At 32.7% G+C, this 14,981-nt stretch overlaps 1 protein-coding gene across 2 annotated transcripts; it reads right to left on the bottom strand.

Moving 5' to 3' along the window:
- Positions 1–1,539: 1,539 nt before the first annotated feature.
- LOC134265245 (uncharacterized) lies at positions 1,540–14,642 on the bottom strand. Of its 2 annotated transcripts, none has more exons than XM_062747494.1 (11): positions 14,154–14,642; positions 12,597–12,650; positions 12,034–12,194; positions 10,779–11,004; positions 10,088–10,213; positions 7,747–7,827; positions 6,948–7,498; positions 6,453–6,687; positions 4,563–4,621; positions 2,962–3,189; positions 1,540–2,682 (listed from the first exon to the last, which is right to left on the bottom strand). In XM_062747494.1, exons 1-11 carry the CDS (start codon positions 14,197–14,199, stop codon positions 2,422–2,424), a joined length of 2,028 nt encoding a protein of 675 aa, XP_062603478.1. In that variant the 5' UTR covers positions 14,200–14,642; the 3' UTR covers positions 1,540–2,421. The 2 variants fall into 2 exon arrangements, with proteins under 2 accessions (XP_062603478.1, XP_062603477.1); XM_062747493.1 differs by having other exon boundaries at positions 4,563–4,636; positions 14,154–14,638.
- Positions 14,643–14,981: the final 339 nt, after the last annotated feature.

The following is a 14,981-nucleotide window of genomic DNA, read 5'->3' as shown; positions in this document are numbered from 1 at the left end:
ATATAAGTATAAACTTTTCTGGCTCATTGATTCTTGAGAAGAAGATTGTAAGTCCTATATACTTCATTGTATAAATTCCTTATTGTGACCAAGCCCTACCCGCAGGGGTCATGATTTGAACAATTTAGAATCTACACTATGCTTCCATATATGTTTCAGCTTTTCTAGCCCAGTGGAGCTTGAGAAAAAAGATTTTCAAAGTTTATTCCTATAAATTTCTATGTAAAACGTGGATTCCTTATTGTGGCCCCGCCCTTACCCCAGTTGTCACTATTTGAAAAAAATTGAATTTACACTACCTTTGGATCCTTCCACGTAAGTTTCAGCTTTTCTGGCCCAGTGGTTCTTGATAAGAAAAAAATTAAAGTTTCTTTTACTTTAATGTAAAAGTTGGATTACCTACTGTGGCCCCGCCCTACCCCCTGGGTTATTCATTTGAACAATTTAGAGTTTACACTTCCCCAGGATGTTTACACGTAAGTTTCATCTTTTTCTAGCTCATTGGTCATTGAGAAGATTTTAAAAGTAATTTAAACCCTTCTTCACCCAAGGATGCTTTATAAAAGTTTGGTTAAAATTGGCTCAGAAAAAAAGAAGAAAATGCTTGCTGAGGCCTTCAACTCGACATTTAGATATATCGACAACGTACTGTCAATTAACAATGTGCATGGTAATTCCCATTCTATGTAGATACGATATATCATGGGGAGCTTGAGATATCACAGAGTCTGACATATCTGTTTCATATTTCGACACTTTACTTGAAAAAAATAATTAAGGTAATCTAACAACCACGCTCTATGATAAACGTTATGAGCTTTAACTTTTCTATCGTCAACTTTCCTTACTTATGTAGCAATATATCTTCATCACCTGCATGTGGAGTTTATACATCTCAGTTGATTCGATACGCAGGAGCATGCTCTACGTATGAACAATTTCTAAAGCGAGGTAAATCATTGACAAACAAGTTAATGAAACAAGAATGTCAGCAGTCTCGTTTAAAGTCATCATTTCGTAAGTTCTACGGTCGATACAATGACCTTGTCAGAAAATACAAGATATTATTCAGTGAAATGCTGACTGGCGTTTTTTCATACTTACATGTTACTCCATTATTTATACACTGATTTGAAGTCGGATTTTTTCTGTTATTTTCTGATCATGACAATGAGCACACAACAGGTGTGACCGGTCGGCGGAGGATGCTCACTCCTCCATGGCACCTGATCCCATCTCTGACGTTGTAGAGGTCCGTGTTTGCTCTGCTCTTATTTTGTATTGTTTTTTAGATTTTTGATCTTGAATACTGTTCGTTATCTCGACATGTTTCATACTTTAAAAATATAGTACTTTAATAACAAACAAAAAATTACTGTACTGCTTTAATATTAATTAGTACTGATTGGTAGTGAGAAGAATTAAATCTAAGAGAAGAATTAAATCTAAGCGATATCATTCAAAACCCTAAAATCAATATGGTTTTTTTATATTGCCTCGTTGCTCTTTTAATATTTGTAAAAAAAAAATAAAACAAACAACAGTCCGAAAAATATTTATTTTTACAATATACACGTATATTTACCCTGAAGTAAACATTACGATCAATAAATAATGATAGAATAATAAATAACGAGTACACAACCTTCATGCTTGACCTTTCTTTTTTTACTCATAAAATGTTTCATTGTAAGGAGTCAAAAAATTCCTTCAGTTTTATAAATTATGTCGTTATGGCAAAAATTCCATATATAAAATTATGCATAGATATTAGGTAAGTATATGAAAATCTGCGCTAAGTATAAACTTGCGCTTTCTTGTGAATACATTATACCCTTCAAGTCATTTAGTTATGGCACACTGACTAGATATCGTAAAAATGCAATTTTAAGTAGTTTTTTAACTTTCATATTTAAATAATCCATGTCAATTTTAAACTGACATGAGCTTAAAAATGAACACAAAACTTTCCTTCAGTTAACTGGCAAGATATGGCAAAACATTGTGTTTCACAATGGACTTATATCATACATGCATTTCATTATAGATACCGGTATATCCTGCTTTGAATTCTCCCTTTCGAGGCAAATAATAAAAACACCTTTTGGTTTAAATCTCACCTTTTAGCTTATTATTTTCGATGATTTATAAAAAAAAAAATTACAAACTTATCTGAGGCAATTTAATAAAAGCAAAAGAAAAAGCATTACTCTTTTTGTTTAGAGTATTTATGAGGATGTTGCCAAATGGGAAGAGCTTTTAAAATGGAAGGATAATTTAAAAAAAAAAAAAAACTGTGTATTTCAGAGATTTTTTGATACAACCAAAAGAAGTCAAAAAAGTTATGCATGTATCAAACATTTTGTTTGTAGCATTAAATCTTATTCTATAGAATAGAGAGAGAAAAAATGACACGAATTCTTAAAGCTTTGTTTGAAGCCCCTGAACAACATTTGGTTTGTTAAATTCTCTGATGGGAACGACCCACGAGCTGTCGTCTGCAAATATTTTCCCGCGCTTAATATTCGCCTTGTTATCGTCTTCCTCCGTTGTATCTCTGTCTTTTGGAGGAATTAAATTCTGTTTTACCGAGTTTTCGCCCTTGATAGTATCTTTGTCTTTCATCGTATTTTCTTTATACCCTATGCCTTTGCAGACATCTCGTTTTAATGCTCTCTCCCACTGTAAAGAAAGATAAAAATAGCAAGGCAAAAATTGATGATGATTTAATAGACGATAGTGGTTTTAAATACATATAGAAACCAAGAAATATTGGCACCATAACCAGAGCTACATGTAATGCTGTTCTTCAAACTTAAGTTCAAAATATTTTCTAAAGACTACACTCTCGAGTTGCCGCGTTTATGTACATTTATCTAAAAAATCGTCATTCTTGTATCATGACCTTCAGTTTATAGGGCTTAATATAAATAATAATTATATATACTATAAATAAAATACCTTAACGTAATACTGTCCTGACTTCCTTCGGAGGTTCATACAGCGATTCTTGCTGTTTATTTTCAGTATCCCGATCAGAGAGCAGACGACACAAATAGAAACGGGCAGAAATACCGCTATACATAGTCCAAAGTTAGTAGACAGTAATGGTGTATACGGTTTCTCTCGTGACGTCACATCCGTATTATTCAATGTCTTATTCAAAAATGTGGCATGGAATTCTTTTATCTGAAAAGATTATAAAAAAAATTTGGTAATTAGAAAATTTAATTTGATTTTTTTACACACATAGAATACGGAAAAATTGAAAATTCATTTCATTAATATCCTAACAATATACATTATGTTTATTTTTTTTTCAAATTCAATTTTAATTAATTAATAAATGAAAGCAAATGATTATTTTCGTGTGAAGAACAAATATAGTCGTTTAAACACTTTGATGTATCTGTAAAGCAATTCGTCAATCTGTTTATTTGAAAAGGCTACAGTTGTAAAAATTGAAAATTTACGTCAAACCTGATACATTTATAAAGTTCTCCATTTCAGAAATATTATATAAACCTGAAGGGTTTTATAATATTTCTTTTAATCATTTCGATTTAAGCAATATTTATTCAGAAAACTGACTAGATTGGGAACCAGGTAAACTGCCTATAAATAATAGTACTATCTCTTTTGTGGTCGTTATTTCGTATATCATTAAATGTTTGACATTAATATGTTTTTTCATGTTCGTTTCAAGTATAATTTTCCTGCATTATTGAATCAAATAAACAATTATTTCATAAAGAGGAAGTGTTACTTTACACTCTGAGTTCAGTATTTTACAAATTAAAAATGGAATTTTGAGTATTATCTTCAAATTTCTTTTTTTTTAATGGTAAAACTTTAATTTTTTAGTAAATACTTTTTAAACTCATATTTAGACTTTGTGGATGTAGATCCTTAAGTTTTGTTCTTTATTCATGTACGGCGGAGTGTTTTAAACACAGACAAAACTCGTAAAACTGAGTGTAACGTAATTTTCAAAACAATCTTGAACAGACTGGTTATTTTATACATGCCTTACGAATTTGAACTCAATGAAAATGCACATTTTTGAAATAATGTCAGATATAATGTAATGTTAAGTAAGAAAATGAAGCAAATCAATATTAAAGTAAACAGGTTAAGAAACGCACAAAAAATCAATCAGAAACGTAAAAGGAAGATGTTGATACAATAGAAAAAAGTAGTTGTATTTTGTTTTCTGTTAGTTACATAAGTCAAAAGATGTTAAGGAATCGAAGGATCTCTTACCAACTGATACACTCGCTAAGCTGTGGAAAAATCATACAAAATAAAAACATTAACATATTGACCTATAACCACACCTATAACTAGACCTTAGTGTATAGAATGGGGAAATGCCAGGTAAGCGGATTATAAATGTTCAAGCTCTGCACTTTTACAGTCAGGGAAATTTTCATTATATATATATATATACTTATCAATGCCAAGTGTAGGTAGGTTTTATATTTGTAATGACTCAGATCTTAGCTGACTTGCAATGGTTTAAGCAGTATTGCCATTATTTAAGTCATGATTATCCACTGTACCTCTTCTTCTATGTAGTGGACGACTGTGGAGTTCTGAAGAAGTGTTGATATCACTCGATCTGGTAAGTACAGAACTAAAATAACACACAATAATGTCTAGTTAATTAACAAACACTACTAAAAACATATATTACAATAATATCTAGTTAATTAATAACCGCCACTAAAATAACACACAATAATGTCTAGTTAATTAACAAACACTACTAAAAAACATACATTACAATAATATCTAGTTAATTAATAACAACCACTAAAATAACATACAATAATGTTTGATTTATTAATAATCACCACTTTATAAAAGATAACATAAAATAATTCTAGTTAAAGATATATGTGCCGTATTAGTGTTTTTTTTTTTAAAGAAATAAGTATATGTGGTGTCTTACCAAGTTATATAAGTTATATACTTTCTGCAAATAAGACAATTCCGATCCACTACTTTTAAAAGTTATGAAATATTATTTGGTAAAAATTATTTTCTCTCCGAGTCGGATATTAAACCGCCTCTTATTGAAATATTCATGATCACGTGGTCTCGCATGCACAGAGCAAACAATGGTCCAATCTCGTGAATGAGCCGAAAAGCATGATGGTCTACTACGTTTTTACTACAAATACGTGGGTTAGGGAAATTTAGGATGCGATTTCAAATGATGACTGGAAAGCCAATTAACAATTTTTTGAAACGTGTTTGAGAAAAATAGGAAGAATAGGTACTAATTGAGAATTCCCGTGCTCACATTAAAAAATAAATTCAGTTTTTCTCGTTAAAAAGTACTTTGAAATACCGCTCACAAAGTCTCCACAAGTAAATAAGACTCTAATTTTTAAACTCGATATTCGTAAATCGGCCATGTAACTGGTTGAATTAGTTGTTGCTCAGTTATTACTGCATGTAAAAATTTAAGGTTGATGCATTTATAAAAAAAAAAAAGACTTCAGTTTCACAATTTTTTTTTAAAAATTACCACATAGTCTATATTAATTCTTATGTGCATTGATCTTAGAACGTGTATTGAGTAGCATACTGTATGTTTCGAAGTTGTTCACCTTGTAAACATTGTCAATACGTGAGCACACCTCAGAGTTGTTTGCTTTTTTTTACCGAGGAATAGTCACGTGAAATTGTCTTTTCACTGACAGTACAGCGCACGGGGAAACTGTAAACAAAAGGACCTGTACAATGGAGTGGGGGAAACTCTGATTTTTATCATTGTTACACATTATTTGTATGCAAATGTAAGCATGGGATTAATAGATAATAATGTACATAATGCTTTAAGCGTGTAAATGCTCAGGAAAATGCATCACGTCTTTCCGAGAGCGATTTAAAAAAACTAGCCTTTTCGAAAAATACATGTAGTATTTTAGTAGTAACCTATAAATGCATTAAATGCAATTCATTGAGCTGATTGGTCGATTTGTCAGTCATTTTGGTTCCTCACTGAACAGACGTCACAAAAAAGGGGTTTCCTCGACCTGATGATTCTTGCGATGCTTTTCCCGCGCACATGCACAGATCCAGCATAAACGTCAGTCCTTAATAAATATGCATGAGAATATCGTGTTCTTTTCCCGACCAGTACTTTGTTAATACCGAATAATAGTTCGTCGAATTTGCAAGAATGCTTCATTTTTGATAGCTTAACATACTTCAGAAATTTTTGTTTGGTTTCAGCTGTGCAAAAATACAGTTTAACACGGCATACATATCTTTAAGTAATAACCACCACTTTGTTAAGGTGTAGTTTTTCTTCGTCAAAAGTGAATCATTGAAATAATGTTGTAATCCTAAATATTTTTGTCCAGGTATAATTTTAAGACGATTTTATCAGATCATGCCATAAATCTTGCTTTTGATAAATTTTAAAAGTTTATACTTACCAGTATTAAATATATCCTCTGCAAATACTATGATGTAGTAATTCGATTGGTTACGGACTCCCCGCCCAAAGTGCACGTGAGATGACGTGTAGGTTTTAAAAGTTTCTCTATGATATCTGGTTTTCCATGAGAAAATTCCCTCAATATAAACGCCATAGTTTTCAACATAGTAGATATTCAGCAACGACGCAAAGATTACCTGTAATTTTCTTCTAAAGTCTGTGAAGTTGACATTCTGCAATAGTTGCGAGAAGTAAAATCATAAGTATCTTTTTTATTATGTTTTGTTTTCTACTTTATTTTCAAACAAGGTTTCTGTTAATATATCAAACAAAGGGATAATATGGAAATGCTAAGACCATTGAAATTCTTTTTCTCTTTAATGAATAGTTTATACATGTTGTGAGATTAGAATTTGGTAAGATTGGGAATTTTTTGTTGGATACCTTGCTAGAAATTCAGATAAATTTACAAAGGTCACAAAAGTCCGCATACCTGTACATATGAAGCTTCAAATCCAAAAGCTAGAGTAATACCACAATATGATTCATCAGGAACAGGTTGTTCATTCTGATTTTCATGGAATCCACTTTTATGTGTTGTTTTAGAGTTTATGTCCTGTGAATCAGACTTAGTCATTTTAGGCGGAGAAAGTGTTGACAAAACTGACTTGCTTTGTGAATTAAACACATGAACAGACGATGTGGACATATTGGCATTCCCTGACGTAGTTACAGTGGTATGTGATGTAGAAGATCTGCTATTTATGGTTGTTTGATCAGTGTCTTTAATATTTGCTGTATTTTCATCTTTTGTCATCATGGCCGTTATCACCGTGGTAAACACACCTCTGTTGTTGATATCTGCAGCAGATGTTGTTCTGTCGGGAGAGCTTTGGCTTTGATATGTAGTTACTGCCTGTTCTGAACTGCTTTCAGAGTTTATCATTGATGTTGGGGTTTTTCTGGTAGTTGTTTTGTGAGTGAAGTAGTGAGTTTGCCGTACTGTATCAAAGGTATGAACGACTCGTCTTCTCAGAGAGCTCACTGAAATAACATAAGACAATATCATGATTTGTAATAATATAAAACAGTATCATGATTTATGAAATAGGGTGAAAACGATCAGTATTCAAGCTCAAAGTTCAAAATAAAAACTATTCGGATCAGGAGCAGAGCACATTTAAGTGTGTATATAGTATTACTTAATATTTAACAGAAGGTTGAAAATGTAAAGGTCTGAGAATAGTTTAACTAAAAGATTGACAAAAAGAAGTGTATGGAATTAAACTCACAATCCAACGTCATTGGACAGCTTTGGGATAAAGGGACACAACCATTTGGACACAGTCGTTCATTTGATGAACATCTGTTATCTAAAATGAACATTGTTCTCTCCTTATACATGTTATATTTATGCAAAAAAAATTCCAGTAATACCAGAGAGTGTCATTGCAATTCTATAAAGGACGTTTCTAAAATAATTAACTAAAACATTAAAAAGTAGGTAAAAGTTAAACTCAGTACGTAAAAAAGGTCAATTATGATCTCTTTGTTGGTGCATTTATGCATTTTCTACCCTGTCTCTCATGGAAAATTTTTCATCTGCTATTAATGATTTTCAAAATATTTTTTTTATGAAAGACGATGATTATAAATATTTTCGTTTGGCAAAGATTATAACATTCCAAGTCTTACTTGGAGACTGTTACTTTTAACGTTTGTGACAAATTCTTGATCATTTGTGTACAAGTCGATACTGTGGAATCATTTTTATTCGTGGGGGTGAATGTTGGTGGGTAGCCAAAAGTTTTCTGGTTTGTGGGGACGTAATTTCTTTGATAACAAGTTCTATTTCGTAATTTAACTTTTAATGAATAATAAAACAAATGTCTGCATATACGAGGGGTGATCAAAAAGTTCGCGAACTAATTGAATAACTTCCTTAAAAGAAACAATATTTGGTTTCAGTGTTGATTATATTTTAAATTAGCCCTCTCCAATTTTAATGCACATCAACCACCGTTCTAATCATGCGCGAATCACGTGATATAGGCGGTCGCGTGACCCCTTCCGTAGCATTCTGTCACAAAAGCAGGAACATTTTTCTGAGTTATATATTTATTTTCACGTAAGTGAATTTTTATAACGAGAAAAGTTCATTTGTCAGAAATGGTCAAATCTCGGAAACAGTATTGGTGGATAAGAATATCCTTTCCAAAAATAAGCATGGCGACCATTAAACCCCAAATCTTCTTTCTCGGGAGAGACGTTTATTCAAGGTTGATAGAGAATGGATGCCTCCTTTTTATCATATCTAATATGTTTAAAATCTAAAGTAAACAATATCTTAGGTATTTAATAATTATATTATTGTTCAAATATTCAACTATTTTTCAAAGTGTAAATTGGAGGTCTTTGATAGCGAATTGCTTAATTAAAAACACATCTCTTTTCAAACTTGCTTTCACTGGGCAACATAACAAGTATCATTTTTTACCATCTGCCTTCCTTCACTAAAACGATCAGTCCAATCATTAATTGAATTAATAGAAAGTCATTTGTCTTAATAAACTGTGTACAAATTATTATATGCTATTGCAAAGGGATTTTTAAGATATATACAAAGAAAAGTACAGTCCTTTGTTGAACGAGTACGACTGGGACAGCCATTTTTCGTCACAAGTGACCTACACAGTGACATCATTTTCACATTGTGACGTCACAAACAAGGAGCAAAACTTTATTCAGCATATGCTATTTATAGAACTTGTGTATGTCTATGTGTGTACCAATTTTTTTTTTCTAATCTGAATTGTGGTTTCGTAGATATAGAGATAGTTCGCAAACTTATTGATCACCCCTCGTATCGCATCGTGGGGATGTATATTCCTTGGTCAGAGTTAACAACGAAAGCCACGAAAATCGGTCCTTCACGAACAGTGGGTGCGTTCACAGTTCTACCATTAGTACCAACTTTCAATATACCATTGGTACAATAATTTGACAATGGTACCAACTGTACCAATAAACCCTGAACGGGTATTGGCATACAAATGTAACAATTTTACCAATGTTACCAATGGGAGTCCAATGGAGACATTGGTAATACTGAATTATAGATTTCTTTGTCTTCTAAGTTATTGGCACATGCCAGAATCGCAAGAAAATCATAGCAGACTCATATCCGACAAACAAACCACATTAGGATCACACTTCTTTAGTTGCCATATCTATGAGTTTTATATAATCCATTTAATGGATCATGTCTAAATCATACTTCAAAATCATGAATATAAGTGTTTGATATGATTTTTATGTGATTTTGCCATGATTTGTTAAAAAGGATTAGAGGAAAAATCGTTTATATCATTGTAAATCCGGGATCCCAGAGCTTGTTGCCATGTCGATAACTAGCTGTGACGTCATTTACCAACACTAACCACACTCTAGACTGTCTGCACCATTGGCAAAAAACATTGGTACCAGTGGCATGCCAATGGTAATTAATTTTACCAACGGCAACTTTTGTCTACCAACGGCAGAACTGTGAACGCACCCAGTGATGATTCCACAGTACTTGATAGTCGGAGTTATAGACGGTAGATGCTGATTAGTTACTTATAGATGGCGTACCTTTTGTTGTAGATGGTATATAACTCGCTGTTGTGGTAGATGCTTGATAGGTAGGATTCGGTAATTCATAAGAGGGCTCTCCTGTTTTCGCTGTAAAGGCATGCATCTTCATCTGATTCTCTTCACCTATGAACGATTAGAAATACGAATATGGTTAATTTAGTTCTCTTAACGACATTTGTAATGGCCACCCTAATTATAAACAAACCATAGTTTTTCATTATTTTACTCTACATTAGTGTATACATGTATTAGTGGATGACATGAATTCATTGATAAGTGGTCAGTATATATATTTTAGAAAGTTGACATGCTAAATAATATGAGAAGAAAATATTAAGAACTTAATGAATTTGTTACTGTCAGATCATTTCATGAATGATAAGAATTGAATAGAATAGAAGCATGTCATAAATTGTTAATAAACATTCGTTGTTTTCTTAGTAAATATCAGCTTATTTAAAAAAAAAAAACAAAAAAAAAAAAAAACAAAAACTTCAATGTCGCTAAATGGCACAAAAACGTTTTCAACGTCACATAAATATATTTATATTTATCAGCACAAAATAATAAATGATCCCTGATCAATTTATATACTCAGTATAGCCTTAATGATTATTTGTTTCTCTTTTCAAAATGAATCATCTAATTATGATGATTTTAAGCATACTTATGAAACAAGACCACTTACTGACTATACAGTATCCGACATCACACCTGTCAGGTGGGCGCAGCCTGTACACATAAAACGCGCCACAATTGTGGACGACCGCCGGCTGTCGTAGAACGCAGCAGTCCCATTTCCCGAGGATGGTATAGGAGCCACAGACAGACACACGGACAGAGTGGTTCACTGCCGGAAGTGGTTGATCGTGGAGGTCTAGTCGGAGGGGAACAACTGTCCCACACGCTTTATTCTAAATGAAAACGTGTGAAGATGTAGATAAGATGGCTAACGCAGGTCATGCTTATAATTTTTTTATAAGGGTAAGTCAAAAGTATGGCTTTTATGATTAAAACTACAAGAGTTATGCAGTAGTCCACCTTACTTTTTAAAGCAACCTTTTTTATTCATATCCAGAAGAATTTTAAATTAAAGATTTGAATGTAACATCAAATTGGAAAAGTAGTTTATTTTTGGGAAAATGTCCGAATATTCAAAGGAAACTTCCTCTACTTGACAGTGATTATGGATATTATAAACATTGACACGTAGTACTGAATGAAAAAAGATTCATTTTTGCAACAGACCAAGAATAATTCGAAATGGACTATATCTTCTGATGTAGCGAATATTATATTGGGAGGGCTTTGGATCATTAACTGCAGCTCTCGTTAGACCTTCACTAAGGATTATTGACAAGTAAACAAAACATACTAATTGAAAAGAACGGATTCCTTTAATTTGGAATTGAGTATTAAGACAATTGAAAGAGGAAGCTGCTGAGACACTCTGTTTACACAGGCCCGGAAGTGACTGCGCGGCCCGAGTAGACTGATAAGTGGCCGCCATTATGGCTTCTATTTTCTAAGGAAGGAGTGTCTAACTTCCAGTGACAATTTAACTTTTACAGTGTTTATTTTTTTATGTTTATTTTTTCATATCATTTTAACCAATTTTGAACGAATACTTCAGAGAGTAAAAATTATATCCGGGTAAAATGTAATTCCTGTTCTTTTGATTTTGTACTTTTCTTTTCAGAGGGGAAATATAAATTTGATTTTTGGATGTTTAATTCTACTTGCGCATGGAGAACGAAATAGTGTGCCTTACCGTAAATTCATATTTTTTATCTTCTTGGGTAGTTTCGCAAGCAACCAAATTTAAGTCATGTCACTCATTCACATACTATTATATGAAGCTAATATTATTTATGCCCTCTTTTCCACATTAAAAAAAAAAACATTATGCATTTGCATGCCTAGGTTTTCAGAATTTCCAATACCTTTATACATAGTGTTGGAAGCTGGGCAGGTTTTCCATTGATAATGAACCTAAACCATCCCTCTCCCAAGTTTTGGTCACAGTGACTGGAGTGCTTGCTGCCAATTTCTCGCCAGTTCTCGTCTAGAACCGTGTGGACTTTATCGTTACACACGTCTAGATCTGTACAAGGACAATTAGTAAGCTCATTGTAGTCATTTACGGACTGCTTTGTCAAATCAAAGATTTAATTAAGTTCGGAGGTTAACATTTTATTAAATTACTAATAAAACATGTTAATAAATTTGTTATATACTTTGATCCACATAACTAATGGAGAACTGGGTGGTGTTCCTGAGGCATATAATGGAAGATAATTTTCAACATCATATCAACGTTTTTAATTTGGTCTTCATGCTTTATCTATTTATTTTTTTTACAGATAAAAACATGAAACTTTCGGGAATTTATACAAATTTGTTACCAGGTTTTCCCACAGTTTCACTTATTCACGCTTTGTTGTGACGCATGTGTTAATCAGTATGTGACAGGAATGAAATGAAACAAACAAATGACAGGAATTACCGCTATGTTTGGGAGATCGGACTCCTGGGTCGACATCGGAGCTGCTCCCGGTACCTGTATATTTAAATACAAATCTGTCAGTTCCTCCATCAACATACATAAAAAACATCTGCAGATACCATTAAACTTTAAAATAAAATGAATGTTAGTTAAATAATTTGGGAGTTACAACCTGCGTAGGCACGTGAAAGGTAAATTATTTGTAATACTGGGAAATCCAAAAACAGTAAATAAACTATATGAAACAATCGCATAAGTGCATTGTTGAAAGTGGTACAACTGAAAGTATTTAGAGATAAGTCATGAATAAAACATTTTAAAATAAACGATTCGGTAAGGGCATGCATTTTTTGCTTAAAAATAACAATGTCAAATAAGACCCACATTAACCTGCATGAAAACTAAAACTGATGCCAGAAAAAAATGAATGAAAAAGAGAACAGCCACTAAAAATAAGTCATTTCAAGAAGGGTTACTATAAAAAATATACATCAATTTCCTTCAATATCTTTAATCACCCCAGTGTGCTGTTCTCTATAACACTTGAATTACAATGTAATTGACACGTACTGAATAATTCGTTTGCTTTTCGTCAAAGAGGTGTCCTATAATTCACTCTTTCCCTGACTTAGGTGAAGTATTCACACTTAAATCTAGAGTGATATAAGTAACTTTTTTCCAGAAACAATCTTATTGAACTATACACTTGCTAACTTTAACTTCGCGAGTTTTTGTATTCTTTTTAATTACCAAAACTAGTTTGTATTTAATCTCTTTCATACTGAAAAGGAACAAGAGTTGAGATTCAAAACCAAGTTACGATTTTCTTTATCATTTCTTCCTTTATTTATGCCCCTCTCTTTTACTATTAAATTATATCACAGTTTTAAACTTTTTAATTTGTCTAAAAAATATACGCGTCTTTTCGCATTGAAGAAAATTGCTGAATCCAAAACGTGTAAATAAATGTCTTAGCATGTTAAGCAAATAATAAACAATACTTTAAGAAAGAAGTATAGGGTAAGCCATAACTGAGATGAAATCAGAGATGATTGTTACGATGATAGTTGACGATAACTACCTTTGACAAGAGGCCCTAAGATCAATCTCCCCTTGTAGGAAATAATTAATTGAAACTGTTCTGAGAGGTGAACTTAATCCTGCTCTCCCTTTTGTGGTTTAATGGGCATCTGAATACACAACCCTTGTTCCTTAGGACTACTTAAAACCAGAACAGAAATTACTGCAATACACATGTCATGTAATCCATATATGAACAAAATAAGATTTTATTCTCAATTCATATCCTTTTTAATCACTTAATTTTTTCAGCCGCTTTTAAACCCGGCCAATTCTACACATGATGTTTTAGCAGACGACAATTGATAAAATGGAAAAAAGTGTGTTTTATCAGTATGCAAATAACATTACCTAGATTTATTGCTTAAAACCGAAACAATGCAAATAATACATGCACAGCCTGGACTGGGAGACAAAAAATGAATAAACAGGTAAGAAGAGGCACATCAAAGCAAGGAATATTTGATATATACTCACCCTTAATAAATAATATCACAGTAAAGATGAGGCGGACGGTCTTCATGATATGATGAGGATATCCCGAACAAATCGAAACGGTTTTTGTGAATTCCCTTTTTAGATGACATTCAATTGTTTTATCATTCCGGCATCGTGATGCTCACTGCCTGCGTTCAGACTACAGATTATCTCCGGTTTGAAACAAAAAACCCAATTAAAATGTCCCTTCCACCAGCATGATAAGGCCGCACTGTCGTCCGCTATTAGTTACGTATTATTGAAAACACTTCGTTTATAATTGAATCCAATTTCTGACATTTACTACAAAACATACTCATAATTCAAGTATATATAGGTGAGCTTTACAAGAACGGAAATATTTAGATTCTCTTCAAAACTTGACACAAAATGAAGTAGTTGTGAATGAAGGGAGGAAACCGAGCCGACCCACCAACGCTCAGACCTAAAATTAACCCGCCGTCACTACAGAACACAGGAAGTCATTAAGATTTATAAGAATTTTGTTGACGAAATGAAATCAAGATTTGACACAGCCGCCGTGATCGACATTTCTCTAGGCGGTGTAGGAAGTTTACAATCGATACATCTTTTAAAAAAGTTTTATTTTTTTCTTTCTTAATTGATTTTTCTTACAACGAGAATTTCCATCTCCTTGGATGCAGAAATATGCCTTTGAAATACCTGTTTGCTCTGCACTTGCACCACCGCAACAGTTTAGATTTGTTGAATTAAAGGTCCTTTGAGTAACTGTTTATCATTCAACAGAAAGTCTACATGCCAGATTTTGTGGTCAGTCGTAAAGCTGTCGGCAATCAAGTTTATAGA

This window comes from Saccostrea cucullata, unplaced genomic scaffold (assembly GCF_032062105.1).
Source record: "Saccostrea cucullata isolate Sc308-1 unplaced genomic scaffold, CSIRO_AGI_Scuc_v1 ctg302, whole genome shotgun sequence".
Lineage (NCBI taxonomy): Eukaryota > Metazoa > Mollusca > Bivalvia > Ostreida > Ostreidae > Saccostrea > Saccostrea cuccullata.
Note: the sequence above shows the minus strand (reverse complement) of the source record. Positions and strands in the feature narration are given on the sequence as shown.